General features: G+C 37.7%; 1 protein-coding gene across 1 annotated transcript in view; it reads right to left on the reverse strand.

The window, feature by feature from the left end:
- The window catches only part of JAG2 (jagged 2), a 40767-nt gene extending 13158 nt beyond the window's left edge, over positions 1-27609 (reverse strand). The window contains exons 1-13 of the mRNA XM_010010843.1: positions 27560-27609; positions 20841-21095; positions 19755-19815; positions 8889-9019; positions 8390-8509; positions 7475-7588; positions 6510-6623; positions 5822-5935; positions 5202-5248; positions 4760-4933; positions 2314-2464; positions 1852-2016; positions 1149-1262 (exon numbers count right to left, since the gene is read on the reverse strand). Of these exons, the coding sequence (XP_010009145.1) occupies positions 1149-1262; positions 1852-2016; positions 2314-2464; positions 4760-4933; positions 5202-5248; positions 5822-5935; positions 6510-6623; positions 7475-7588; positions 8390-8509; positions 8889-9019; positions 19755-19815; positions 20841-21057 (1522 nt within the window). The 5' untranslated portion in view covers positions 21058-21095; positions 27560-27609. The remainder of the gene's footprint in view (positions 1-1148; positions 1263-1851; positions 2017-2313; positions 2465-4759; positions 4934-5201; positions 5249-5821; positions 5936-6509; positions 6624-7474; positions 7589-8389; positions 8510-8888; positions 9020-19754; positions 19816-20840; positions 21096-27559) is intronic.
- Between the last annotated feature and the right edge of the window lie 296 nt (positions 27610-27905).

Genomic DNA, 27905 nt, shown 5'->3' on the forward strand with positions numbered 1-27905 from the left:
TGGCTTAAGAGAAGAAGTATCATTCAGTACAGCTTCTTAGTAGAGCACCAGAGTAGATTTATTTTGCCAGAGAGTCATATTCTGAACTTCAGAGAAAGTTTTCTAGTAGGGACCACAATGTCGTGGAAAAGAAGCCCCAATCCCGGACATCCACATGAGACAGTTAAGGCTCCCTGTCCTGCTTTATGTCTCAACACACACAGAGAAAAAGCCATTAAATGGCTTAACCATGGGTATACACATGTGTATATGTATACATATTAAATATATGCATGCACTGAGCACATACATCAATTTTAGAGAAAGTTCTTCTCACTCGAGACAAACATTTTAATAGGTAGAACATTTTTTCCCAACCAAACTTCATCTAGACCACACAAAAAGCTCTTTTGACAGTAACACCTGCCAAAAGCTTCTTAGTCTTTATTTCATATCTTAATTGGTGCATGTCCTATAATATGTCTCGGCAAGTTCTTGCGGTCGTGTTTTAGAAGCAACTTCATTCAGAGTACAAAAAGAACCAACTGCAGTTTCCTCAGAGGTAACTTAATCATGAACTGGCCTAGGACACTTCTCTGTCAGCTGGGGCCCAATATGTCTCAAGCCAGGGCAGCAAGAGTAAAGGCCTGCTCCCACTGAACCCAGACTACAAAACACTGACTCACAATACAGAGTAAGAATTCAGGCTTCAGCCATTATTTTCTTACTGAAGGAATAGATACTAAGTTTATAAATTCCTTCAGCAAGGTGAAAGGACATCATAGCTTGAACTGGCTTAAAGCAGAAAACCTTTTCATGTTTGGAAACTACTGTGTATGAGTAGATTGGGTAAGGGACAAACTTTTATGTACAGGAAGTACTAAGAAGCACATTGCATAGACCCTTAACAAGGTCTATTTGCTTTTGCTTCTCAGGAGAAAAAGCAATTCTCTCCTCTTGAGATATCTCCTGTAATACACCCAAGAATCAGGCTTTGTTCCTGGTAAAGGACTTTTAGAGCTGCTACCCAAAAAATCTTCTGAGAACAACACTAGGTAGTCTGTAATTACAGAACAGACAAACTACCTCATTATTAATCATGTGCCAATCATCACTAACTTACAGTAAAACTGTTAATATTTGACCTTGTAATGTTTAGCAGTACTCACTTATGTCACACAATTCTCCTTCCCAGCCACTTGAGCAGAAACATCTAAATGAATCAACTTCATCAATGCATGTCCCACCATTCTTGCAAGGTTTTCCAAGACAATCATTGATATCTATGACAAAAAGGTCAACAATTATTGCTCAAGGCTGTCTTCACCTACCTAGTGGAGTTAACCACACTTGTGTCTCTAGGAAAAGGAGCAGAAAGTTGTACTCAATTTGTACATACACAAGAACAACTCAAACATCTGTTTTCATGCCTGGTAAGGTTTCTAGATATATTCCCTCTCACACAGCAAGTTGAACCAGAGCATTTAGCTTATCTGGCAAAAATATCCATGTGTTCAAAAAAAACCTGGAACAGCAACAGACATGCTCCTAAGCTGTGCTGTTAATGTGTCTGTCCCTTCTGCGTTATTACCATGTTGGAAAAATCCATGGCTTCTTGTAAGACTGTACCTAAAGGTAGTAGGTACAGACACATTCACATTCAAGTTGGACTAAAATCAGTTTTCTTTCACAGAGGAAGTATATACCACTACAGAGACAACTGTTACTAGAAATAAATGGATTTCAAGCAGTACACCTGAAACAATGCTCTATGCAAGATTTTTAAAGCCTTGATGTTTCATTTTATATTGTAAAGCTTCATAATAAGAAATAGAGTTTTAGAGCAACAAAATAAAAGAAATTCCTACTTACTTTCATGACAGTATATTCCAGTAAAACCTCTTTCACAGGCACAAGTAAAATTCCCTCCTGGCTGACTAATACACCGTCCATGAGGCCCACAAACATTAGATGAAATGAAACGGATTCCTTCTTGGGTAGCATTAGTGAAGACTTCTATTGTACAGCTGTCTATTACTAAGAATAAGAAGCACATCATCAGACTATTAATCTGAATCACCATTCAGTCTTTACTTTTTAAAATGTCAACCAAAAATTAGGACTAATCACAATTTAAAAGCTATGTTCAGTTTAAGTTACACTCTACCTCTTTAAAAATTAGGATGGCTACAAGCATTTCTTCTGGCTGCCTCATTTTCACAAAGTCCAAGTGAGTACAATAGAAATGTTTCTGCATTAAGATGTTCCCAGAAATACTACCTTTTTGATGTATCATTAATACATTAAGACGAGTTTCTGGAAAACAGCATGTACCTTTACAAGAATTGTTCTTGCAGTGGTCCTTGAGGTGAGAACAATTCTTTCCATCATAGTCATCAGGGCAGGCACAGTAATAATCTCCTCCCAGATCATAGCATTTAGCCCCATTCTGGCAAGGGTTAGGTTCACAGAAATCAATATCCATCTGTAAGAGAGGCCATGGTTAGTGCCAGCTGCTTCATTTCCCAGGAGTAAGCAGCATTATCTGTGTTGCCAAAGACACAGATGAAGTTAATGTACAAGGAATCCCAAGTTTTAAGGAGGTTTATGAATCATATATATTACATTCCATTCTGCAGAGAAATTTCAGGTTAGTCAATCCTAATACAGAGCATTTCTCATGCTCCTAAGATGACATTACTTTGCAGGAGGCTGAATAAGCACATTTGCAATAACTTAGCAAAGAACAAGCCATGAAAAGACATATTACTGTGATGATTCTGGATTATTACAAGCCACTTCTCTGTCCTTCACACCTACATACTAAGTGCTATAATGCAAGTTAAATAGAAATGCACTTGTCAACTTTGTGTCCGCAACACACTGAAAATACACAGAATTCAAAAAACCCACCAAACAATAAATCCTGTTATCCAGAGCAACTTCTCTTTCCACCTCAATCAATACATAGAATTTATTATAGAACCACATAGCTTGGAAGGGACCTCTAGAGGTCAGCTACTTCCTACCTCCTGCTCAAAGCAGCTCTAGGTAGACCAAGCTGCTCAGAGGCCTCATTCTTACAAATACTATCAACATACTAATGTATACACAGAAATACTAAGTGTATTTTGAATACTTCTCGCCATCTGATTCAAAAAGTAAAATTTAAACCTAGCTTTCATAATATAACCCTTAAAAAAGACAAACTGCTATAGCAAAGCAATCCTGCTTCTTCTACATCTTAGACTGACACACAAGATCACTGACTGGTGATGCCCTAAATTGGCCTCAAAATCCACAAAGCAGCTTCAAAAGAGATATAGTTACATCACAGTAACTTTCCTCCAAGTTGTTATTCTTAAGAATTGCCTTCCTCCTAAGTAATGTTTCCCCTCTTCACATCTCTTGTGATAAAGATGATTTTATGTCTGTAAGGCTGAAAAAGCTAAGTCCAGTGGTGGATTTGCTCAGTACTTTTAGTAGTTCTTAGCTAAATAAGTTAAACATCCAAAACTAATCAAAGCAGAAGGAACACAAATGGTGTTAAGTTTTTAATTCAGAGCAGCACATACAATTCCAGCTGCAATAGAGAGATTTTTACATGGCTACTTTATGATCTCATATGCGACACTCAAAGCAAGCTACGCAAAATAGCTAAGGTCTGAGAAAGATTCTCAGATCTCCTCTATCAGATGTCTCCATTTGTTTCCTTCCATTAGTGTAAATTTCCCCTTTGCAACTCAAGTTCAGTAGCTGGCACTTCAGCATTTGGAATCAATGGTAGATATTTCCTGCAACACACAAGGCAAGCAGCCAACTCCCCCCTATTATTCAAACAGATTTGCTAAAACTTTAATTACATGTTATGGTATGAATCAGCCAAGAGTAGAGCACTCAAGCTATGATCTTTATGTAATGGTACATGAGCTATTAGGTACTGCACCAGTTTTATTACACTGGTCAGTATCTATTTTTAATTTTGAATAAAAGGAGGGCATTGTTCCTTTAACAATACAAACATAGAATAAAATTATTTCTCCATTTAAGAGAGGTCATTCCAATGTCCTCCATGAAAAATTCTGGAGCAAATCCAACAAAATTCCAAACCAGTGCCTCCAGTTGATGTCTATCTTGCTAGCCATAACACTTATATGAATTTCGCTATCAGTGAGAGCCAGAAAGTACACATTTCAGGCGATATAACTTTGCATTGAAAAGCCTAATGTTCTCCCTAGGAAGAATTAGAATTCCCTCTAGGACTTTAGTATTTCAGATCTTGTTTAAGCAGTAGAACTACATGTTTCTAAAATGAACTCAAAAAGAAAGTTCTGAGAGCCAATATTTGTGTATCTGCCTGCTTTTAATTACGTGGATACTCTCACCAACAGCAGTAGGATTACTTGAAAGGTAATTCAATTATATACTTCAGAGTAATTAGGATGAAGACCTAAAGCATTCTAGTGGAGCAAAAAAAAACACAGGTCCTGAAAATTGTAAAGGTAAACGTTTCAAGCTTAAGGAATACTTGCAGTCTTAAACATCTAGGAGAGCCAGGGTGTATGTGCAACAACTTGCACTTTGTCAGGCTGCAAATTCAAGTGTTACAGCTACTAGAACAGCACCGCACAACAAATTTACTTATTCAGAGTATCAAGTAACAGCTATGTTAGTTAGTAATGCCTTAGCCTTGGGTTACTCCCATTTAAAGCTAGAGATATGTTTCTTTCAAGAATTTGAGCCATGAGAAGTATTGCAGTAATGTCACTACTGCCCTCACCTCACAGAAGACTCCTGAAAAGCCCTGTGAACACAGGCAACTGAATCCATTCACCAGGTCTTTGCAACGGCCTCCATTTTGGCAGGGATTGCTTTCACATTCATTGGTTTCTGTCTCACAGTTTTTTCCTGTGAAACCATGAGGGCATAAGCAATGGTAACCATTCACTTCATCCTTCACAGAGGGGGAGAGAAAAGGAAAAGTAGAAAGATTCGTTTATTGATAAAACTTGCCCACAAGAGTTTAAGTTATTTCTATATTCTGGATTTCTGCACAGCAGTAGCACCACAAAAAATTATGTTGTGAAATGGTGCAAGAGCCTGCAAGTACAACACTATACTTTAATATTAAACCTCATTTAACCAACCTGCAATTCCAAACTACAGTATTCATAACTAGAACAAGATTAATTTTCAACATGACACAAATAAACAAAAGTTACCTTACAAGTCCCTCCATGTTGACATTGTCCATGACAGTCATTAATATCTATGGATAAAATATGCAAGGCATTATTATACAGTTAAGCAAGCCAATTTATACTGGAGGACTAAGCTGTAAAGTACATCTCTAGCACAAAAATGGGGAACAAATGATTTTCAGGAAGGATTTTTTAGATGTTTCAAAGGAAAGCAAGGATGTTTTATGTCTTAAAAGATTTCTTATTTAAAAATAAACCCCATGTAATAGAAAGTTACATCTTCCATATGACATATTTCTGTAACAGAAATCTAATTAAATGCTATCAGCTAATTTCATATCTAACATTTTAACTAAAAAGTATTTTAAATTGAATCAGTACATGACATCGTTCAGAATCAAGGATGGGTGAGTAGGGAGAGATTAATATTAACAGAATTATGTGTGTATTTAAGCTCATACCAAGTACATTTCCAAATAAATTTTCAAACAGTATTTTCAATTTACATTGCTTGGAATTCAAAAAACCTCGACAACAGGTATTTTTTCTTGTATAAGTATGCATGCTATGTTCATCATAATACCCTTTTTTAAATAAGAAAGCATCCCATGGTCAACACACATACTAAAAAAAATACTAACTGATATGACAATTTACTCCTGTCCATCCTGGAATGCAGTCACAGTAATATCCACCAATGAGATTTTTGCAAGAGTAAGCATTAACACAGGGTTTCCCTTCACACTCATTAGCATCTGTGAAAGAAGATAAAAGAAAGAAGAGAATAAAGAACAAACCCAGAAACAGATTACCACAGCACCAAGCAAAGTTCCCATGCAATCCAAGCATCAGAAGCTCCTATTGTACATAGGCAGGGCACTAAAGCCATTTACATACCACAGGATTTTTAATGCGCACTTGTCTGTAGTAGCACATGCATGTTATTTTACTTTTCCTTTGGCTAAAACTCAAAAAGGTAATATGTTAGTCAGGGCAAATCCCTTCCTTGCCTCCATAAGCTTTTAGTCACTGTTTTGCCACCATGAAGCAGGAGCTACCATCACCAATGCTGTATTTTGAAACAGAAAAGCTATCAGGCATTCTAGAAGAATTATTACAAGTAAGTTTAAGTTGGGCCTTTAACAGTTACAGGTTCACTTGAAACTTCTTGCTTCTAGACCTGCTAACACAGAGCTACAATATCAGTAGCAACATGATCTTCAATGTTTTTTTTTTCAGCAAAAATCATGTAAGAAATGCTTCCAGAGTTATTAATTATTTAGGAATAATCTGCAGTTGTCTTCAAAACTTCAGAAGGTAATCACTTACCAAGCTGACATGTTGCTCCAATCCACTGTTGTGGACATATACATTCAAATGCATTAACACCATCGATACAGGTCCCTCCTTGAGCACAAGGGTTAGATGCACATTCGTCAATATCTGGAAAGTCAAAGTATGCTTTCCATTACATGGTTTACTTAACCTGTTTGTTTCTTATTGTGTGGTTTTTTGTTGTTTGTTTGGGTTTTAAGTTATTTGGAGATTAAGGGGAAGAATGCAAAAACTTAGGAACAGACTAACATTTTTAACCTAATTTTTACTTAAGACTTTTTTCACATTCAGAGTTCCTTTTTCCCCTATCTGCAAAGAGCAAGAAGATTCAGTTAATCTGCCAATGATGAACACATTAATTGACAGTCATGTTACTAGATCATGACACAGTAGCCAGTATTTAGGGTTTTTTTAGGATAGTTGCTGTTGAAAAAATGGATGAACCCCCTGTGCTCCATATCACAGGCAAAATGCAAGCCGATACCACAATACATTTCAACTACTTCCCCGTTTTCCCAACCAGACACTTAAATACTTAAGTGAGTAATCTACTCTTCTATTACTTTAAGAAGGGAAGAACTTTCACATCCACATGAGATGATGTTTAAGGTCCCTTCTAACCCAAACCATTCTATGATTCTGTATTTCTTAAAATAAATCCATTCTGGATTTTGCTTTAGCTAAAGAGTCAGAAATTGCTCTACATGCTCTGGAAACAGAACATTTCTTTGGATATGGTCCAGCTATGCTTTTGATAACCTGCAGATCTCAACTGCATCAAACAGATACTGATGGCTGCACAGTACCCTTAATCGTCTCAGAGTATCCCAAAGCATAGCCATTAGACAGCTAAGGTAAAAGACTACCACCAAATCCGTTACCAACAGAGGTATTATCAATGAAGCTATATCAGCCCTTTCAACCTAACAGGGTCCAGTCTTCAGTAGATGCATACCCACCAATAGCACATGTTGGTCCACTCCACCCCGATGGGCAGTGACACTTGAAGCCCGATGAAATTTCATGACAAATTCCACCATTAGCACAGGGATTAGATACACAAGCGTGCTCCGCTGGGAAGAGAGGGGAAAGAAATTCTTCCTAAATACTCTTCCAATAAGAGTTAAGAAGAATTTACACAGTTAGAAATTGTGTTCTGAATAAAAGTGACCAAGAGCATGAGCAGTAGAGAGGTGCCTGTACAGAAGTTTGGAGCCTCCCTCTCCTACCTACAATTTACTGAGACTGAAGCAGGATTTTACTGAAGGAGCATATCATCCTTCCTATCTACTGACTAGAAAGCCTAAAGGTAGACAAGTCACTATCTTAATATCACAGGAACTAGAGAAGTTCCCCACTAACCTATTGCTTCCAACCATGCACTGCCAGCTCCAGAGTGCTCTACCACTTTTTTTAATCCCCATCTGTGAGACAAAACAGATATGCCATGTGCAGAGGTCTGAATGGTAGTAGTAGTTCAAAGTATCAAGGGTCTGTTTAACTTCATTCTAATACTGTCCTTGGAAACAGCAAAGAATAGAGCTTGCAATTATAGGCAGCACTGCTTGTCATCATTCTGTGTAGGGCTGTAACACTTGCAGAAACTGCACTAAGTAATCAAGTTGAGTAGGAACAAGTTGTATGCCATCACTTTTGATACTGTCTCTCTCAGAAGGTAAGAAAGCTTTTGGAAAGAAGAAAACAATCCCCTTACTAGGTAACACTTCCTAATTATTGCTATCACTTCTCACACTTCCCCTCTCAGAAACCAAGCTGGCTTTTGAGAAGAAAACATAAAATGTCACCTATTAGAATGTAGCTATGCCTGAAACAGTTTCAGATTTCTGGAGATACATGCAATATCCAAAAATTACCAATTTCACAGTTCTTTCCAGAGTAGCCATCTGGGCAAGCACAGCGATATTCATCTGGTTCAGTATTCATACAGGTTCCACCATTCAGGCAGGGATGATGATTTCCACAGTAATTAAGATCTGGACAGAGAAACGTATCAATCAATCAACAGGAAACACAAATCTGACCATTTTAATTCCTGGTCAGATGCCTTTCTGGCTTGAACATCATTCACCCACATCATCCCTGTATTCCATTAGCTAGCCTGTCATCTGCTAACTATCCACAGAACACTGCAGGATAAGCAAGAGCCAACTGCACAAGTTAGAAGAGTCAGGACAATTCCAAGCCTTGCGTCTTAAACTTCCTATACTTACAATGTTTAGGCATCACCTGCCATAAAATAATTAGGCACAGAAATACTTAGTTAATTGCACACTAGCAGAAAAAAATGGTTAATGAGTTATCAGTTAATCATGCAACTTTACTTTTTTTTTCCTGTACATTAATGTTAAGTACCTTTGTTACAGAGCAGGCCACCCCAGTTGGTTTCACAGTTACACTGCCATGGTTCATTACAGCTCCCATGAGCACAGCCTGGATAGCGGACACACTCATCACAGAACTGTCCTTGCCAACCATAATGACACCTAAGATGTAAGTTCATATGTTAAAAGTTAGCAACATGATGCTTAATTATCAGCATTACAGGTATTTGGAACACTACACTTACCGTTCTCAAGAACAAGGCCAACTGTTCAATGTGCAACAGATAACAAAACTTTATTTCTCCTGTTCAGAAGGGACATACTAGTCCTGTTGAACATCCTTACTGGAACCCATCTTGCTCAACCGTATTACACACCATGGCAGCAAACAACAGCAAGTACTATGCATTATGAGAAATGTACATATTCTTCTACACATCCCATCTTCATATAATCATCTCACACTATGATAAAAATTATGATTGATGTAAAAAAGTTGAAATTACTTTTCAAAAGGAGGCTGCTGGCTCACTGCATCAAGCACCACAGCTTTTTAATCTCTATGAAGATAGATGTCAAGATATTAGCTAGTTTACTCTAGAGCATTAGTTGTGAAAGACCAAGGCAGTCAGAGATGCAGCCATCTTGTCAATTTTCTCAGGACTTGAGAGAATCCTTTTTACTCTCTTACACCCTCAGCATTCTCTAGTGACATGATAAAAAAAGTGCTCTTTGGGGAAAGAATAGAGAACAGAAGCAAAATCCATTAATAAGTCATTTGTTTCAAACAGAGTTGAAATTTTGATACAACATTTCTTCAGAGACCAGTATCTTTGTGTTATCTGTAACAGAATTCTGCTCATAAAAGTACCCATTTATGCTACAGGAAAGGTGTTAAAGTCTGAGTGTTGGGGGGGGAAGACAAACAAATGCTTTTTTTTTTTTTTCCTTAATGTATATGTCATACACTTCTTAACCAAAAAAAAGATAGTAAGCTTGCTATATTGGGCCAACAAAAAAACGTTATGCCTGTTGTTTTAAGAGTATTTCCTAAAAACAAGGTTAGAGCCACAGTAGCAACAGAGATGCATAAAGAACACACTGAATGGGAATCAGGTACATGCCTTCCAGTGGAGCCTTAATGCCTAAGGGGAAAAAAGCACTGGAAAGTAAATTTTACTTCTTTTGGATTTAACATCATTATTCTATTATCAACATGCTTTAAATACCATAAAAGAACAGAAAAATAAAGTCTTTGGGGTGTAGCGAGAGAAGACAAGGAAAAGTATAAACAAGGAGTCTTGATTCCTTGAGAATCAATCCACTTTCACCCTTTCAGTAAGCTGCATCAATCCCTGAAGCCATAGAGCAGGTTATGGTGGCAGCATATTCACATAGGCAGAAGAAATCTACACACAGATCTTTGCAAGATGATCTTTACTTTTTTTATATATATACATATATAAAGTTCTAGAACTACTTTGAGTTCTCAGTCCCAGTATCTGCTCCTCATTCAAAACCTCACAGTTGTGGGATCACTAAGACAAGCCTCAGCTGCATACCTATTCCAGAGGCCTCCGATCACTCATCTAAGCAAAGCTGTCAGAAGCCTGAAGAACATCCGTATTTCAGAAGCAGCTTTCTTTTGCTGTATTAGCAGTAAGAGGAAACAAATACTGCTCCTGCTAAATTTGATCTCTTCCTTCCTCCTCAAGGACAGAAAAATCTTTTCGAGGCTGGTAATAAACAATAAAAAAAAGCACTGTAACTCACTTTACTGGCCCCAACCCAAATCTCCATCCATGCCAAACCTGCCAGTGATTCACCATGATATCCTAGCCAGGGCCAACTCCCCACCCACATATAACAAGCATTTTCAAAGGCTGAAAGACTGCATTACAAAGGAAATAATCACAATAACTCGATTTGTTTTCCATACCCAATGGATAACAAGTTTCTTTGTTTAACACTGCAGTGGTGATTAAGAGTGCAAAGAAAAATACAGCTACCTTCTGAGAACTTGAAGGCATCTTAAGGATCTACTTGAGTTTGTAGGTATGCTTGACTGCCTTAAAATTAGTGCAACAGAAAAGCGTTGCTGCTTTTTCATGACATTCAACACAAAGTTTACTGTTAAAGTTACCACCATGCCTGAGGGAAATAATTTCTAGCAGCTAAAAGCAGTCCAAAGGAACACAGTGTTTACAAGTCAAAAGGTTACTATGTGGTAAGCTGATCAGCCTTTAGTTTACAAGGAAGAGTAAATTAGGATTTCCTCTTGAACAGGAAGTCTGGTTGCATCCTACATTAGCAGGTGCTAGAGCAGCTTTCATTCCTCTTCCTTCTAAAAAGATAATGTTTACACAGATCTCAGCTCACCCCTAGAGCAAGATGTGATCAATAAAGTTAAATCAATTCAGAGATGGGCACACTGTCATTTATGAGAGAACTATCAAGCTAAGACAAAAGGATGAAAAAAGGTTAATGATCTGCTATGAGAAGCCCAAAAGGTACAAAGATAAAAGCAACTTCAACTAGAAGAAAACCAAACGAGAATTCCTTTTCAAGTAACAACCACTTTTGTAAAAGCCAAAAGGAAACAGCTAGTGCAGTTAATAGTGGACTAACGTTACTTCTTCCCTGCCTCCTCACCCCTAGTTGAGAATAATTTGTTTAAAGTTTCTGCAATCCTAAATTTTTCACATCTAAGTAAGAAAGCCAAATGTAGAGAATTCATAAGGATTCCCACTGTTCAACAGACAAAGAAAACTTATTGGAATCAAGATTCTACTTCCTTTGTCCTTCCCCTCTGCTGACTTCATCAGCTCTAATTTGTCTTTACAACCAAACGCACACAAAACAAAAATCAGAAATGGCTTAATATCAGCCCTTGCTGAGTTATTAGCAGTACAAAAGAACCTACCATAAATAGATATTTACAGTTTAGTTACTTCCTGATGGAAGGCTGAAGTAGAGGCATCTGCTCCCAGACCAAAGCATCCCTCCTTCAGGTCAGGATTAACACAAAGGAGGGTGCAATAGCAGTAGAAGAAGAATTGCTAGTTATCTTGAAATCAAGAACTTGCCAAAAAGATTCTGGTAATTCTACAGGCATGCTTCACAGCTTCCATTTTCCTTAGATGAGACACTGATGGCAATAGGAAAATCAGAATTTACATACAAGGCTGCAAAATGGAGAGGTGTTAGGAGTTAACCTTAGCAAAGCTTCTAGATAACATTAGTCTTGAGATTAGAGAAACTGCAACTGTGCAGGAAAAATACTGTATGTAAACAGAGTAATCATTTGTGGGAATAAGACCCTGAGCAACCTGGTATAACTAGACCAGAGGTGGGACAAGATGATCCTGGAGGTTCTTTCCAAGCTCCATGATTTAATGGGAAATCCTACAGTAGCACTTACAGAAGCGATGTGGAAATGAGAAGAAACATACCCAGATCCTGATGGTCTGGAAACCATGATCCCTCAGCACTTTACATGTTCAACTCCTTATCCAGAAGGAAGATGTCTGTTATATAGCAAAAAGTTAGATTGCTATAAGGGTCAACGAACCCGGATGTTTCATACTATCTTCACACATGGTTTATTCTCCCAATTCAATCACTTCTTCTTATTTGAGAGTCCTGAACTTCCTGTGCAGAAAGCTTAGCTAAGAAACTTCATATTTCAGGTCTCATCTAATCACTAATCTACTCTGGCTAACCTTACAAAAAGGCTCATAATACACTAGAATGAGAAGATACTTAAATAAACTCTCTTGTACGCCTTGCTACAGAGCTTTGTCAGCACTTAATGCATAAATACACCTAAGGAAAGGAAGGAAATAAAAAAAACCCAACAAAACCAAAACCAACCAAAAAACAAAAAACACCCAACCCAACAACTATTTCTGAACTCTACAGGGCCTAAAAATAAATTAAAGCAAACAAACAAAAAAAACCCAACCAACCAAAAACCAAAAAAAAAAAAAAAAACCAAAAGAATCCTACAAAGGAGGCCGTATGGTATGAGCCTTTAATTACCAAAGGTTCTACATACTGGTATATTGCACATCCTACAAATGCCAAAGCAAAGATCCTTGTGACATATTTATATATCATTTTTTAGGCAGGCTTTTTGGAGAGAGCTTCTCCCACTCATATTTCAAGTGGAAACTGTGGCCAAAACACTCAACACAGGAAAGTGAAGCAAAACAGTGACATTAAGAGCAGAAGCAAAATGCATCATTCAGGGGCGGGGGAGAAATAACCCTCTTAAATGGAAAACCACTAAATTTTCTAATGACGTGAACAGGATGGTGTTGCATAGGCCAGAACAATAGCTTTATATTAGTTATTTACTTAAAATAACTATAAGAAAGTCTGTTTAATCTTTTAAGAGATTAATTGTTGCATAGCAGACAGCAGTATGGCCTAGCTGTTAGATCCTACAATTCTGAGCATCTGGATTCAATGTTATAGCTAGTATGATATTCATTCACTACAACATGTCACAGAAGCACTTCCCCCCCTTTCCTACCTTTGAAATAAGCATGATAGTTTTTTGAATAGGGAAGGAAAAGATGCTCATTAGTGAGCTGCAAAAATTTAGTTACCTGAAAGCCTATCATTTTTCCTTCTCGCCACCAGCATTCCTGTTAGATCAAAATATAAAAACCTTTCTCTGAAAACTTTTTTCTCCTCTAATAAAGGAAGCTATTGAAAGCTAGCATTCTCACTCCAGTACTTCAGAGTTTTGTGAAGAAGTTGATAGATGGTTCAAAATTGTTCAGCCAGAACATAAGAGGAAACATTGCTGAGTTAACTTGCATTAAGTGGCTCTAAGGGTGTGCCTATATTTGCATGGGTTCACACTAAGAGCATACTTTTTAAGTGAACTGCCTGATCATTCCTGTTGATGGTGTGTTGGTTCACATCACTGAGCTGTTCTGGAACAAAAGAATTGGATGCCTTTTAGGTTAAACTAAGGTAATGTAAGACAATGTATGCCAGGAGCACACCTAATGTGTTCCAGCTGCAAACAAGCATTCAGTTCACAAGAACAGACTAGAGCTACTCTAAAATTAAAAGAACTGAACTGTTTTTAGAATGGCTGTTTGGTTCTCAATGCTGCTTTGATCTACTGTTCTGATTTGTCTGCACTACCTACTACTGTCAACACAAGTTAAAGCATTACATGTTTTTACTTCCTGTACACTCTCTCACATTCTCCTGGAAGAAGCATACACCTCTAGGGTATACTCTGTGCCTTCTTACCCACTAACCATCCAAGAAAGTGGGTGCACAGTGTGCCTCAGTCCCTTGACCAATAAAGAAACAAAACATAGGATTGTCTAACTTAATATGTCTACTTGCAAAATACTCGCCAACAATCCCAGAAGGCTTAAGACTAGGACATAGAAAACAATAATAAAAGGATACTGGTTATGATAACAGGAAGGAGAACTTATATGATGTAACACACAGCAATTGTAATAATTTTACAATTTCTTTGAAACTTGAAGGTGTGATACAGCATCTTGCAAAGAAAAGACAGGAGAAGATGTCCAGGTACTGGAACAAAGTGCATTCCTGTAGGGCCAAACAACAGCCTCATGCTCTTTATGGATCAAAGCTAGTCCAAGATTGTAGGAATTTAAATGGTCAGATGCCACAGCAGCTAGCACACTACTCAAGACTTCCTAATTTATTGTTCAGAGCAACTTAAGAGATTTCTCATAACCCTATTCTGCAACAATTGAGGAAGGAAGCCATATTGTTTAGAACTGGCTGATCTACCTGATGTGGAAGTTCTCCATCTCTTACTTTCTCCCCACTTTTAGAAGCAGGAGTATTGTATTTCCTTCCTTTATCAATCTCTACACTCTTTTGTTAGTCCTGTACAATCTTTCAAAAATATCAGCTCTCCTTGTATCCAACAATAAATTTAGAAGAATCCAGTTGCCTTTTTTTGTTGTTGTTAGTTTAGGCAGAGTTTCCCATGTTAACTATGTTATCCACTCAACTGTCATGAAAACACAAGTGAAACAGTGATATCGGTAAGGCTTCCTACTGAAAAGGATAGGAAGACTATGCAGGCCTGTAATGTTTAACAAATGGTCACTAGAACACCCCTAACAGTCCAGGTAGTTGTAGCTTATAGAATGATAGGTTAGGGTTGGAAGAGACCTTAAAGATCATGTACTTCAACCTCCCTGCCATGGGCAGGGGCACCTTCCACTAGACCAGGTTGCTCAAAGCCCCATCCAACCTGGCCTTGAACACTGCCAGTGACAGTGCAGCCACAGCTTCTCTGGGCAACCTGTGCCAGCGCCTCACCACCCTCACAGTAAAGAACTTCTTCCTAATGCCTGATCCAGATCCACCCTCTTCCAGTTTAAAACTGTTCCCCTTTGTCCTACCACATTTTTGCAACTCTAGCTTTTGTTCTTGCATCTCTGTAAAGAAAGTACCGAATAACAGCTGAGCAGGTTCTGGCCCTTATAGTGACAGATTAAGGGAGCAAAACCCCTTAGGAGAGGCCTACAGCATCTGCAGGCACTGCTGGACACAAGAAATCAGCCTCACAAGCAGGGCTGAAGTGGAATACAGGACTACAAAAGGCATGGCACTGGACAGGAAGCTTGAAAAACCTGTTTCAACAGGACAAACCTAAGAGATGTGATAAAATAAAAACCAAGAAAATCACCAATTTTGTCACGTAGTTCAAGAGTAAATCTACAATACGACAGTTCAATAGCACACAGAGTCATTTACTTCAAACATTTTTAAAAATGTATGCTTGCAAGATTTCACATTAGAGTCCTATTAATGATTGCATTTCTAATTCATTTCAGCTAGTCTACATATTCTAAAAAAATTTCTGTATCACAGTTGTGTGAAGACTCACATTTTCCAGGACATAACCTGGGTCCTGCCATAACTCCAGAAGCTGAACACAAGCTGAGTAGTATTAAGGATTTAACCCCCGCCCCCACCCCCCCTTTTTTTTTTTATTTGGAAGAGAAATTTAAACATTCAAAGGCAACAAGAAAAGTAGGAAGACTCCTGAAAACACCATCATCCTGGCAGGAATATGACAATGCAGGCCAGATATGAGGCATATCTGGACTTCGGCCAAACCCATACCATTCTGGATCACAAGGAAGTGAAAGATTAAGTCATTAAGCCTACTGACGTTCATGAGCCATACCAAACACACTCAAGTCAGCAGTTTTAAGTGAGGACGGAGACTGCCACTTGTGGTTTCTCTATATTCAACTCTGATAATTTTATAAGGTGGTTGAGCTTAGGTCAGGTATAAACCATTAAACTTCATTCTTCTCTAGACGGTTTAATGGAATTTAACAAAGTAATACAAATGATGCAAAAACATACAATAAGCACTGACTATTGTGGCTTTTTCATGTTGTTTTTTTTTCTATACTTCCATGCAAAAACATACAATAAGCACTGACTATTGTGGCTTGGCAATGTTGTTTCTTTGACAATCCTTCCACTAATTTAGGCTGGTGAAGTCAAACAAGACCATTTGGTCTGCCACCATAGGTTAAGAAAGAGATTACAGTGGCCAAACACTTGCCTACATATAGATTAAGGTGGGGTGGGTTTAACTTTAAGGAAAAAACCCAAACCACTACTTTAAGATAGCAATTTTCCATCTTTGCAAGATTCAGCTATGTTGCTTCTGCTTTCCTCAAGGATGTGATTCTGCTCATTATTCAGTAAGTTTTTATTTTTGCTGAACTGCCTCCATAATTACAAAAACCTACCACCTAGACCCAGCCATACTACAAAATCACTGCCCTCACCAGGTCATTTTGAGATATCAGGTCATCCCCAACTTGTTTTCCATTTCCTTGATGAAAGCTCAACAAAGAATAAACTTCACAGTTCCGTAACTTCCTCAAAAAAAGCTACACAAACTTGCCCAACAGATGATGTACAGTTATAGCTAATGGCATATTCTTTATTCTGCAGTCATTTAGCTACTTTCAAGATCTGGTTTTGGTACACCATTTAATCCAAGAACTCTAAATTACACTGGAACATCGAAGTATGGAGGGTAAATCCTTTCTACTAGAGTTAGGCTGAAGCCTCAGAGCCATTGCTCAAGTTACCTGCATGTTCATGCAAGCTGAAGATGGAAACCGTTTTCCAACTTATCTATTTATAAATGCCACAGCAGATTTTGGCAACCAAGTAGCTATTGGCACCAGTAGATTTCCATACATCTCACACCCATGTTTTTCTCACATTTTCATTTTCTTTCTGAATTAAAAAAAGGACATTGTTTTCACCTGTTAAATGACAGTGGCAACTGTCCAAAAACCAGGATGAAGGAATCTAGATTATAATTCAATAGCACCAAACATAGCAGTTTGTTTTAAATAACAGCTTCCTTTGTACTGCTGAAGATAAAGGTCATGTCTGTAAGGCTTGCTTATTTTTAGTTCATCATTTCTCTACAGAAAGTATTATCCATTTGTGTTAAAAGCACATTTCTAATCTACCCTCATAACTACTGCAGAATATCAGTTAAAGATATCTGTGTGAACAAGATCAGGCTACCAAATCACATGTAAAGAGGCAGCTAAGAACCTTCTGCAATACTACAAACAGAGTGGCCACAGAAAGGCCACTGTTTTCTTTCAACCTGTTGACCACAGATCTATCACTTCAGCAGGTGGGCAGTAAGAAACAAGGCAGATGGCATACAAGCTATCTGAAATATTGTCCCCTCTTCCTTCCACAGTACCTTCTTTCATATGAGAGAATCCATCCAACAAAATCATGAGATTTCTGCTCAAACTCCTTCAATAAGACTGAATGGGTTTTGGTTGGTGGTTTTTTTTTTTGTGAGCTTAATTTGACTGGGCAGGTTAGAAGGGGCGCCTGGACTTACAACACTAGATACTTCTTCACACCAGTCATGTGCTGGGGGGAAAGGCTATGCTCTTATGAGACTACCTATTGACAGATACCTTAAAAAGGTTTCATAGCCACCCAGCCCCCATCTTTAAAGGTTTTGTATTTCTTTGTTTAAACCTTCCTCTTCCTCTCCAGCTTCTGTTTTCCCAGATACAGCTGGCATCAGAGAAATGAAAGCTAAGAAGGAAACTGCACCACCCCCCTCTCACTCCCACCAAGGGCGGGTTTGCATTTGCTTAAATGTTGCTTTTCTACCTTTATTTCAAAGGCTTCTTGCATTCAAAAAGCTAACATTCATAGGCTCCTAGGATACTCCTTTGATACCTACCGAAGTCTAGAAACCCTTACACGAACCAAAATTCATTAGAATAGGTTTTCAAGGAGAAAAACATGGTCTTGGAAGACTCAAGGGAAGGAGTACTTGTTACTCAGGCAGAAGTGATACCGGCCCAGCTCTCAATCATAGTCTCTACTTATAACCTAAAAAAATCCATAATCACTAACAGCAGTAGGGACACACAGTACTTGAAATCAAATATTTAATGATATGAAAAGATCACAAGTAACATGAAATAGAAATATTCTCTCTCACAGAAAGGAAGACATGGTTTAAATATCTGCCTTGGAAAAAAATCTTTTAAGAGAGGTTTTATAGCTATTCAGAAGTGAAGCTGCACATGCACTGAAATGTTGCACTTCACATACTGGAATTTACAGTTTTCAGTCAGATTTGAGAGCTGCAACATACCACATCATCTACAAGTCAGCAGCATCTGATGAAAGTTTCAGGACAGTAAGAAACCACTCTAAAGTGCAATGGTTTAAGACTTACTTTGTTATCTGCTATACCTCACTGTCAGCAACTTGAGGCTTTCCAGCAGGGCAAGACTTGTTTGTACATCACCTACCATGACTCAAAACTTGCACTTCAACCCCAGTTTAGCTCTAAGCCCAGCAAAACTAAGCAATCTGCATCTTATTTCTACCACTTTTGTGATGACTGCTGTAGTTCCTAGGAGAAGGATAAGGCAGAACTGCCTTAAACTATCACAGCTTGCCACAAATGGTACTTGTAGCTTTCAGGGGTTCTCACAGCCAGTTCAGCTTCACAACACTCCAAGCAAGCAGATTCAACACAACTTAAAAAGAAGCCACTTCACAGGTCTGCTCTTACAGTGATGCATATAACTCTGATCACAATAAAATCAAGAACTTACACAGGATCCCCCAACTTGCAAGCAGACCTCTCCCTTTTCTTCAACTGCCAGTGTAAAAATAACACTCATTTCCCCTTGTCCTACTACACTGGATGCCTGAACTTTTACAAGGGAACAATCAACTCCTCTTGCTACCACAGTCTACTTAGGCTTCATCAGCAAGTTAAGGGAACATTTCAGAGACTGTTCTCTTGTATTAAGGGACCAAAAAAATATTCACCTGAGGTAGAAAGTTTAGTTTGGGGTTGCTACTGTATCTCCATTACTACTAAAAACCCTCTTTTTTCTTGGAAACCTAAGTTTTCTATATTTTGGTGAAAAAATACATATATTGAGTGTTCTAAGAAAGTAAGCATTTCCTAGTCATGACAATCCAAAGAACAAAGTTCCCCATTTTATTTGAGGGGAACAACTAGTACATAAAATCATTGCTCCCAAGGATTTTGGGGAGGGTGGGGGAAGAAGAATATTATTCTCATTTGATAAAGATATAGTTTTGGATGACATTAAGCAGATCTGTTCAGTCCTATATACACAAAAAATAAAATAGGATTGCAAAACAGTAAGAACTGTATGCAGTTCTTGCAAACATGCAATCTACTTCAGATCAATTTCAATTCATGTTCTTGCATAAATTTTTTCCATTTTAAGTAGACTTTTTAAAAGTAGCAACATACTTGGAAAATGCTACAAAGATCAGCACTCAAAGATACTCAGGCATGTAGACTTACTTGCATTCCCCAGGTGTACTGCAACCCCCATGGAGCAAATTACATCCTTGTTTACATACAGCTGTAAACAGAAAAATATTTAGGCATCAGTTTGGGCAGTTACATATCCATTAGTACAGCAGCAATGTGGAATTGTTCAGCTAGAGCTTCTGTCATTCATCTTGTTTGTTCTTCATGCAAAGCAGATCATCTTTTGCCACATTCAAACAGTTTTTGTTTACAGCTAGCTATTCCACAAAACAACCCCATTGCAACTCTTTATGAAAAAAGAAGTAACTTAAGGTAGCTCTTTGAAAAAGTTGCTAATGAAGAGGTTTGCAGCAAGAGTGTCAGCACTGAAACATTCAAATACAGTTATTTTTTTAAAGCTGGTATTATTCTGGAAATCGCAAGCTTCAAAAGACACACATGACCTTGAATAAGCCTTAAAAAATGGTCTACCCTGTCATTAATAGGCTTTATACTGAAAAGAAACAGAAAAGAAACCCAAGAAATTCTCAGAAGACTATGTCAAGTAATGTTAGGAGTAATTACTCATTAAGACTGAAGGCAAAATGCAAAGAGATTTGATTGAGTGGTACATTATAAAAGGGATGACTACACTTGGATTTCTGTTCACATTAAGAACTACCAAAAAGCTTTGAGCTTTGCATACATTACGCTTAAAACTTTTTCATTTGCAAAAATAGTGCTACAAGGGAATTTTCACAAGATGGAAGTCTACAGTATTGCTGATATCATCAATGTCAAATAAAATCTTACATTAATAGATGTAATACATCATTTTATTTTGAAGTAACACCACCCTGAATAAAGTCAATTAGAAAAAAAAAAAATGTTTCTTTATTTGGAATCCTAAGTTTACTGTGTATCCCCCATAGCACACACCACAAGCAACACTGTATCCCATGCTGGGCTCCACTCTTTGTGGAGAATGCTCTTTCTAAGATTTGTCTTCAAAGCACAAAATCCATAGATATTAAAATTAGTACGCTACAGCACCAACACCACAGGAATACCTACTACAGTTTATACCTATTACATATACACACTAGAGCTAACATAAAATTAAACAAACAATATTACCTTGTTTACATTCTTCTCCCATCCAACCTTCCATGCAGGCTTTGTTTCCATTTTGATCACACGTGTAGTGACCGACGAAGTCATCTCGAGGGCCACAGAATTTATTGCACAGAGCACTGTAGTAATTTTCATCACACTTCACTCTTATTTGTACTTCAAAATGGGCAACAGGACCATTAAATTGTAGTGTCTTCCATCGATCTTCTGGGTTGATCATGCCAGCATGTGCCACTCGTTCTATTAACAAGTCTTCACCTTTTTGAAAAAGGTAAATTCAAGAGGTGGTAAGTTTGTTAGCACAGAAGAGCATATACATTCAAATCAAAAGCATTAAACCAGTTAAGAGAAAACCTAGTAAAGAAAATACGAAGATGATAAAGATCTACTGTATAACTGAATTTTCCTTTGCCTTGCAAAGTTCATTACAGGAAGGCCAATTTTAAAAAGTGTCCCTAAGGAAATATTAAAAAACCCTGGAACATGATCCATAGGAAATAGCTTATTTTTCAAGGCAGCCAAACATACCACACCCACAAGCTGACAACTAGCAGCTTTATCTTGATCTGAGGCTCTTTTTGTCTCCTTTTTGTTCTTATAAAACTGCAAAATCTGCATATCCTCATAGCTGAGATATTAAAGTTCTCTGGTGCAAGTTTAATTTTAAAAATGAAGCAAAACACATTTGCTGCAAAATTACTATGCAATAGTAAATGTTCTGGTAGGCTTGCATTATGTACATAAATTAACTTATTTCCATGTTATCATTCTCTCTACAGTAAAGGCAAAACATCTTTAATAAGCATTTCATGGAACACTGTGTAGCCAGTATTTGTCAATTTGACAAGAAATATACAAGTGAATCCAGGATCGTCAAGGGGCTGTTCTCTAACCCTGTATCCTGCTTATCCTTATCCCCAGTGGAACTACTGATAATTGTGATCACTATTGCAATACACCCTATAAGCAGCCTGCCTCATAGAAAGCAGCAGCACCACTACTGCCAAGTTCAATTAACTGAGACCAAATGTGTTATCTATATCATACAGAACAAGAAGATTTTAGGATCTAAGATTATGGAACTGCCAAAGTATTTTCATTTCTATGGATATCTATTTTGTATTTTTATCCATTTTACTCTTAGTATGGAAGCATAGAAGCTTCAGTACTAGGAAATGAGATGCAAATATAGTCAGCTGAATTAAATTATACAACTGCTTCAGTAAACGTTAAGAATAAGCAAAGCACAGTAAGGGTAAGGGTAGACAGTGAGTAACCCCAGGGAGAGAAGTCTTCAAATGTTTTCACTATTCAAATCTGGTAACATCCTACTGCAAGAGTTTTTCTAGGTGACTGCAAGCTACAGCTAGATCTCCAAACACTATTTAAGGACAAGAAAAAGATATGAAAGCTCCACTGGTATACATGAATTTCATACCCATTTATGAAATAGCTGTAATACTTCCAGCTCAGAGATTCAGCATCCCCTTTCTTTAACTGAGAGATTCCTTAAAATGTATGTTAAAAGAACAGAAGCACCAAAATCTTGAACACGAGAGACTATAATGGTAGTAAGACAAAGTATAAACTTCAGATTATTAATATAAAACATGCCAAGCTCGTAGCAAGCATTAACAATTTCAGTGAATACATTTCACCTTCTTATTTTCTACTACTCATTAACCTAATTTGTTTAGAAAATAAGTGAAAAGGAGTGATTGTTTCTCACATGTAAAGTTATTGATAGCATAGGGGGTATCCTGTGCATCTGTTATCACAGCTGCACTTCCCCCTCGGACTGTAAAAGGATGAGGAACAATTTTCAGTCACTCCAATGTTAAAGAAAAAGGAAAGGTACAGAAGTAGCAGGGTGGGAACATATTTTGTTAATGTCTTTTTTTCAAGGTTGCTTGTACCTATCATAAAAAAGGAAAAAAAAACACTTTCCTCTTAAAATTAATGAGTACTGAACTTTAAAAAAGCTGTTTTAATTAAGCATTGAAAGTTTCTCCAATTATTAAGGCTCAAAGTATATCTCTAACATTAAAGTGATATTGTCATGTATAGGCTACAACTCATACTTGCCTGGACTAGTCTGCATAAAACATTTTATGGCTAGACATGACACACTGAAGCCTATCCTTGTTCTTTAATTCTTATACAAAAACTCTGCCACGGAGCAGCACATAGTCAGTAACTGAGTGGATAAGAAATGTGCAAACTAGGAAAGGCTGCCTGCATTTTATTTTGGACTGAACTGGATATCTGTTATACCACTGGCCACCATTAAAAGCTTTGTCATTAGATTCAACATCCTTTTATAATCTTATTCTTCTCTAATGACTATTGATCTGAAAAACTATAAAGGAAAAATGCTGAATCATTGAATGGTCAAGAAATATGAACAAATAGCAGATACACACTATTGGAGCTCTTTTCCAGCTATAAGCAACACGAGCTAATTAAAAATGGCTGCAACAGCCACTGCTATAAAAGTATTTTCTCAAAGTGCATCAGATGGACTGAAGAACAGGTCCTGAGATTATAAGCCACTCCTTTATAATAAAAATCTAATCAAGCATCTTCAGACTAAATTCATCAGACAGTTAAACAACTGGAACAAGCATTACAGCTACTGCAAATATAACTATGCAGAACAGTCCTCTTAATACCTGCAGGTCAAGAACAGGGAAAATAATCCAACAGTGCCTTTTTTTTTTAAAAAAAACACTCAAAGTTTATCTTCACAAACTCCTCTGAAAAAGTATTTATTCTGAGTATTAAGAGCTTTTCCTCTATCTTACACAAGTAAAGATAGGGCTTAACAGCCTAAATAACCAAGCCAAATAATTTACCCTGAACTACAAAAGGCATCATGAAATCAGCTCCAAGCCATCTCATTTCTAATACTAAATTCTTAAGTACTAGAATGATTATAAGAATTCTACCTTACTTCAGATTTAAGACTGATCCCAAAGAGAAGATTCATCTTCCAAAGAGATCAGTAACTGCAGGGAAGAACATGTTTGTCAAGGTTCCTGCCCCACAATGCTGAAGTGCTTCTGAAGATATCCGCTCTCCCACATTTAACTCTTTTGATGAAACAAGTTTTCTCCCTGCATCTGGTTTTCCATTAATATTCACCCTAGGAACTCACATTACTTTTAGGCCTCAGTAAAGGCAATGAGCTACATAAATTAATTTGTCTGGTTACTGACATACACTACTCAAAGCTCCCCCTCCACACACCTCAGAAGCAATAAGGCTTATTTTCTGTAATCACTAATCACTTAAAAGTTTTCTACAAGTCTCTCTAAAAAAGCAGACAGCGCTTTTGCAGACATTTGCATAAGTCTCATACAGACTAAGATGAACGAGGAAGGGAACTACTGCATCCCTGAGGTAGACAATCTAGTGGAAAATCACACATGAAGATGCCAGCTTGCTTCAAAATGGCAGCACTGGGTTATGCATTGCTAAGACCTCTGCTAGGGTCCAGAAGTTTGCCAAGTCAAATGATTTGCCTAGAAAGTAGCCTGAACTGCTGTGACAGATGACAGAACAGGTCCTTTACAGTGACTTTGCATCTAAAGGCAGTTTCCTCTTCCCCTCCTACATCCTCCCAGAGCAAACAAGTGCTAACACTATACTGCCACAAGCTTACTTCCAAGCCAGTGCTGCTGCACAGAAGAGGAAAAAGCACAGGAGCAGTTCAGGAATCAGGGTCTGCAAGTCTCTCAGTTTATAGTTTGAGGTAAGTTCTGGGGAAATAGTTGCCCTGGCAGACTAGTTCTTGAGATGGTACTTCACAGATCTTCTCTGAGCAACCTTGCCTTGCTTTCAGTGATTGCAAGGAAGGAACACAGGATGCTAGGAAAGAGGGAAGAATGACAACTGTTTGAACAGCTTCAAGTTGTTCACTGGAAACTTCTCTTTCCAGATTTGGGGATTTTTGTGTTTGCTTGTTACTCTGTTTGGGTATTTGGGGTAGGTTTCTTTTGGTTGTTGTTTTGTTGTTGTGTTGGTTTGGGGTTTTCTCAAACACCCACTTGAAAGTCCAAGCTGGAACACAGGACCTGCATACAAGTTTCAGCCTTACTCATCCCCATTAAAGGGAAGCAAAACCTGACTTTAGAACTAATTAATCAGGTTATAAACAGACTCTGGCAATTACTTTGATTAATCTTACAGTAGCAACAGAAGACACATGTAACCTGATCCGAAGATCAGCACAGTGTTCAGGATATGATAGGGAGTTCAGCTTTCTACAGATACTCTTCACCCCTCCAGGATACAGATATTGTCTTTTCTCTGAAGAAGCCACCATGTTCCCCTTTCCTGTGCTTTTACACATACATTTTTACTGATCTGTGCCTGTCTGGCAGATCAGTAGTCCTTGTAGAAATACACAGGAAGCTGAATTCACAAGGCAAAACCTACTGGTTTTGACCTGCCAAGACCACGGAAGAGGGGGAAAAAAAACCCTAACCCTTCAGCATTAAGGAATGGATTTCTTCCTAGAAATCCAATATGCAAGTCTGAACTGCAGCATGGCAAAGCAACAAGTCTCTATCATGGAATCAGTAAACAGACTACAGAAACATTTAATCACGGTAAGTGTTAAAGCCAGTGTTCTGCCAAATCATGGTCTTACCAGCCTTCTAGGTTTCAGATGCAATACAAATTTACAGCTCCTCTTTGGAAGCCTGTATTAAAGGGAAGTTCACCTGCCATTAGCAGTTTCTCATGAGAGCTAAAGCATGTAACACAACACATATAAACTCCTCTAGTTCATGGAAACTGGTAAATTAAGGAGATGGCCCACTGGGCCTCCAGAAGACACTGTGTATACTGTGGACCTAGAGTTCAGGAAAAAAAAAGGTCATCAATGCAAGTCAACAGATTTGTTACAGCATGTTAAAAAACCTGAAACTGCAGGAAAAGCTTAACATAAACCTAAAGTAACTGTCCCCTTACCAAGCATTTTTAAATAGAAACCTGGGTTCTACATCTACAGGTTTGCAAGAGGATTCTGCAGATTCTAAGACATAAACATAGCAACTTGCAAGACCGTTATTTATTAAGTAGCTTATTAAAACCCAAAATTCACCACTTAAATGCATACAGCTCTGTTTTGCAGGATAGGCTCTTCATGTTTACTCCTTTCTACACCACTTCATGAGCTGATCTGCCATCTAGAACTAAGGCATGAATATTCCAATATTTGCTACACTAGCTACCTCTGGATAAATTGTTCCCAAAATGGAAATTATTTACAGGAATTAGTTTCATGTAGTACTTTGTGAACAAAAGATTCAAGAGGACTCCTCCAATCTGTTGCTACATAGGATATCTAAACTTATTAAAAATTCAGGCTTACTCTGCTCAGCACTCAAGATCCCATTTTGAATACCATGTCCAGATTTGGGAAGTGCTATTCAAGGTGGCTGTAAACCAGCTAAGGGTTGCAGCAATATGAATTACCAGAGATCTAAAGAAAACATACTTATTACAAATGTTGAAGGAGGTGTTAAACAAGACAAAAGCTTAATTCTAACAGAAGGAGGGCTCAGGAACAAACTACAAACTCATCATTACTTTGTCTATCATTGGAGATAGAGTATTTTAGAAAAAAAAATCTCTAAGTTATGAAAGCTTGTCAGGAAAATGCAAGCAGGGCTGATCTCAATCTTCAAGGAAAAGGACGTTGAAACTCTAACATCGCTTTAATACCAGTTGAGCTTCACCAATTTCTTATGCTTGATGCACCTTGGCAAGAATGGTCAGGAATGAAGCAGCAAAGAATGGAACCTATAAGAAACTGATCACAATATGGGCCATAAATCTTTGCTGTCTTAATGTTCAAATACTTTTCTTCCTCTATATTGATCCCAGCCAAGATTAAATAGGCCATCATTAACCACAATGAAAGTCTGAAGTTCATTTGACACTTGTAGCCAAAATCGTTGCTTATTTGAAACAGGTTTGTAAACCAGTACCAAAGAGTAGGTTCAAGCTGGAGTCCTACTTTAGCAACAATATGGTAACCAGCATCTTCACATGATTTTGAAGTATTTAGACAGTAAGATTACTGCAAGATTGCTTTTTCTTCAGATCAGCAGCCCTGCTCTGATACTGAGCATTACATTTTACAGACCAGAAATGCAAGGTAACTTTCAGTACTTGTGGAGAAACAAAGAAAGAAGGAATCATACCATGACTTTCATCACAAACATCAAGTATGGTTTCTTTATCACAAGCAAGAACACTTATTTGTTTACCTGATCATGAAAAGTGTTGCACAACATGGTTATGGGTAAACTGAGAAGGATTTTAAAATGCAGCTCTACAGCATTTCATAATCAGTTCTAAATATTGGACTGCCCACAATACATGAAAATTCTTAGATGGAGGCAAATTCTTCTTTTTTTTTAAAAAAAAAAAAGGCCTACAATGATTTTAAACATTTTTCTTTTAAAGCTAATTATTAAAGTGTTACAATCTTCACTTACTATTGTCCATTGTTTTTCCTATCAGCAGTAATTTTCACTGTTCCTAACCCAATACTCACTGCTTCAATTTGTACATGCTCTTTACTTGCAGGCATGCATTCAGACCGATCTGGGGGGATGGCTAATTGCAGTAGCACAGCATTTCTCCCCTCCCCAATCTGTGTACATACAGCACAAAGGGAAAACCACAAGTTTTAAATAAATACTCACCAGCTTTTGTATCATTATCCCAATCCCATGCTTCTATTATTAATGTGAACGATCTCTGAAAAGAAACAAGACACCTGTTAGACAGTAATAAAAAACTACTGTTACACAACAGATACAAACAGTGAATTGGAATAAGCAGGTACTGCTGCTACAAGAAAGCAACTGAAAGCAGTTAAAAGTTTCACTTCTCTGTTGTCATGTGAAAGCCCTTGAAGGCATCTTCTCAAAAGCATGAAATGTAACAGCGTTAAAAACTGTGGGGCAACGCATGCTAACAGCAAAACAAAAACATCCCCACACACATTCTAAGGACTGAATTATTATTATTCTCCTCCCACTCTAATTA

The sequence above is a fragment of the Nestor notabilis genome, unplaced genomic scaffold (assembly GCF_000696875.1).
Source record: "Nestor notabilis isolate BGI_N333 unplaced genomic scaffold, ASM69687v1 scaffold7730, whole genome shotgun sequence".
NCBI lineage: Eukaryota > Metazoa > Chordata > Aves > Psittaciformes > Psittacidae > Nestor > Nestor notabilis.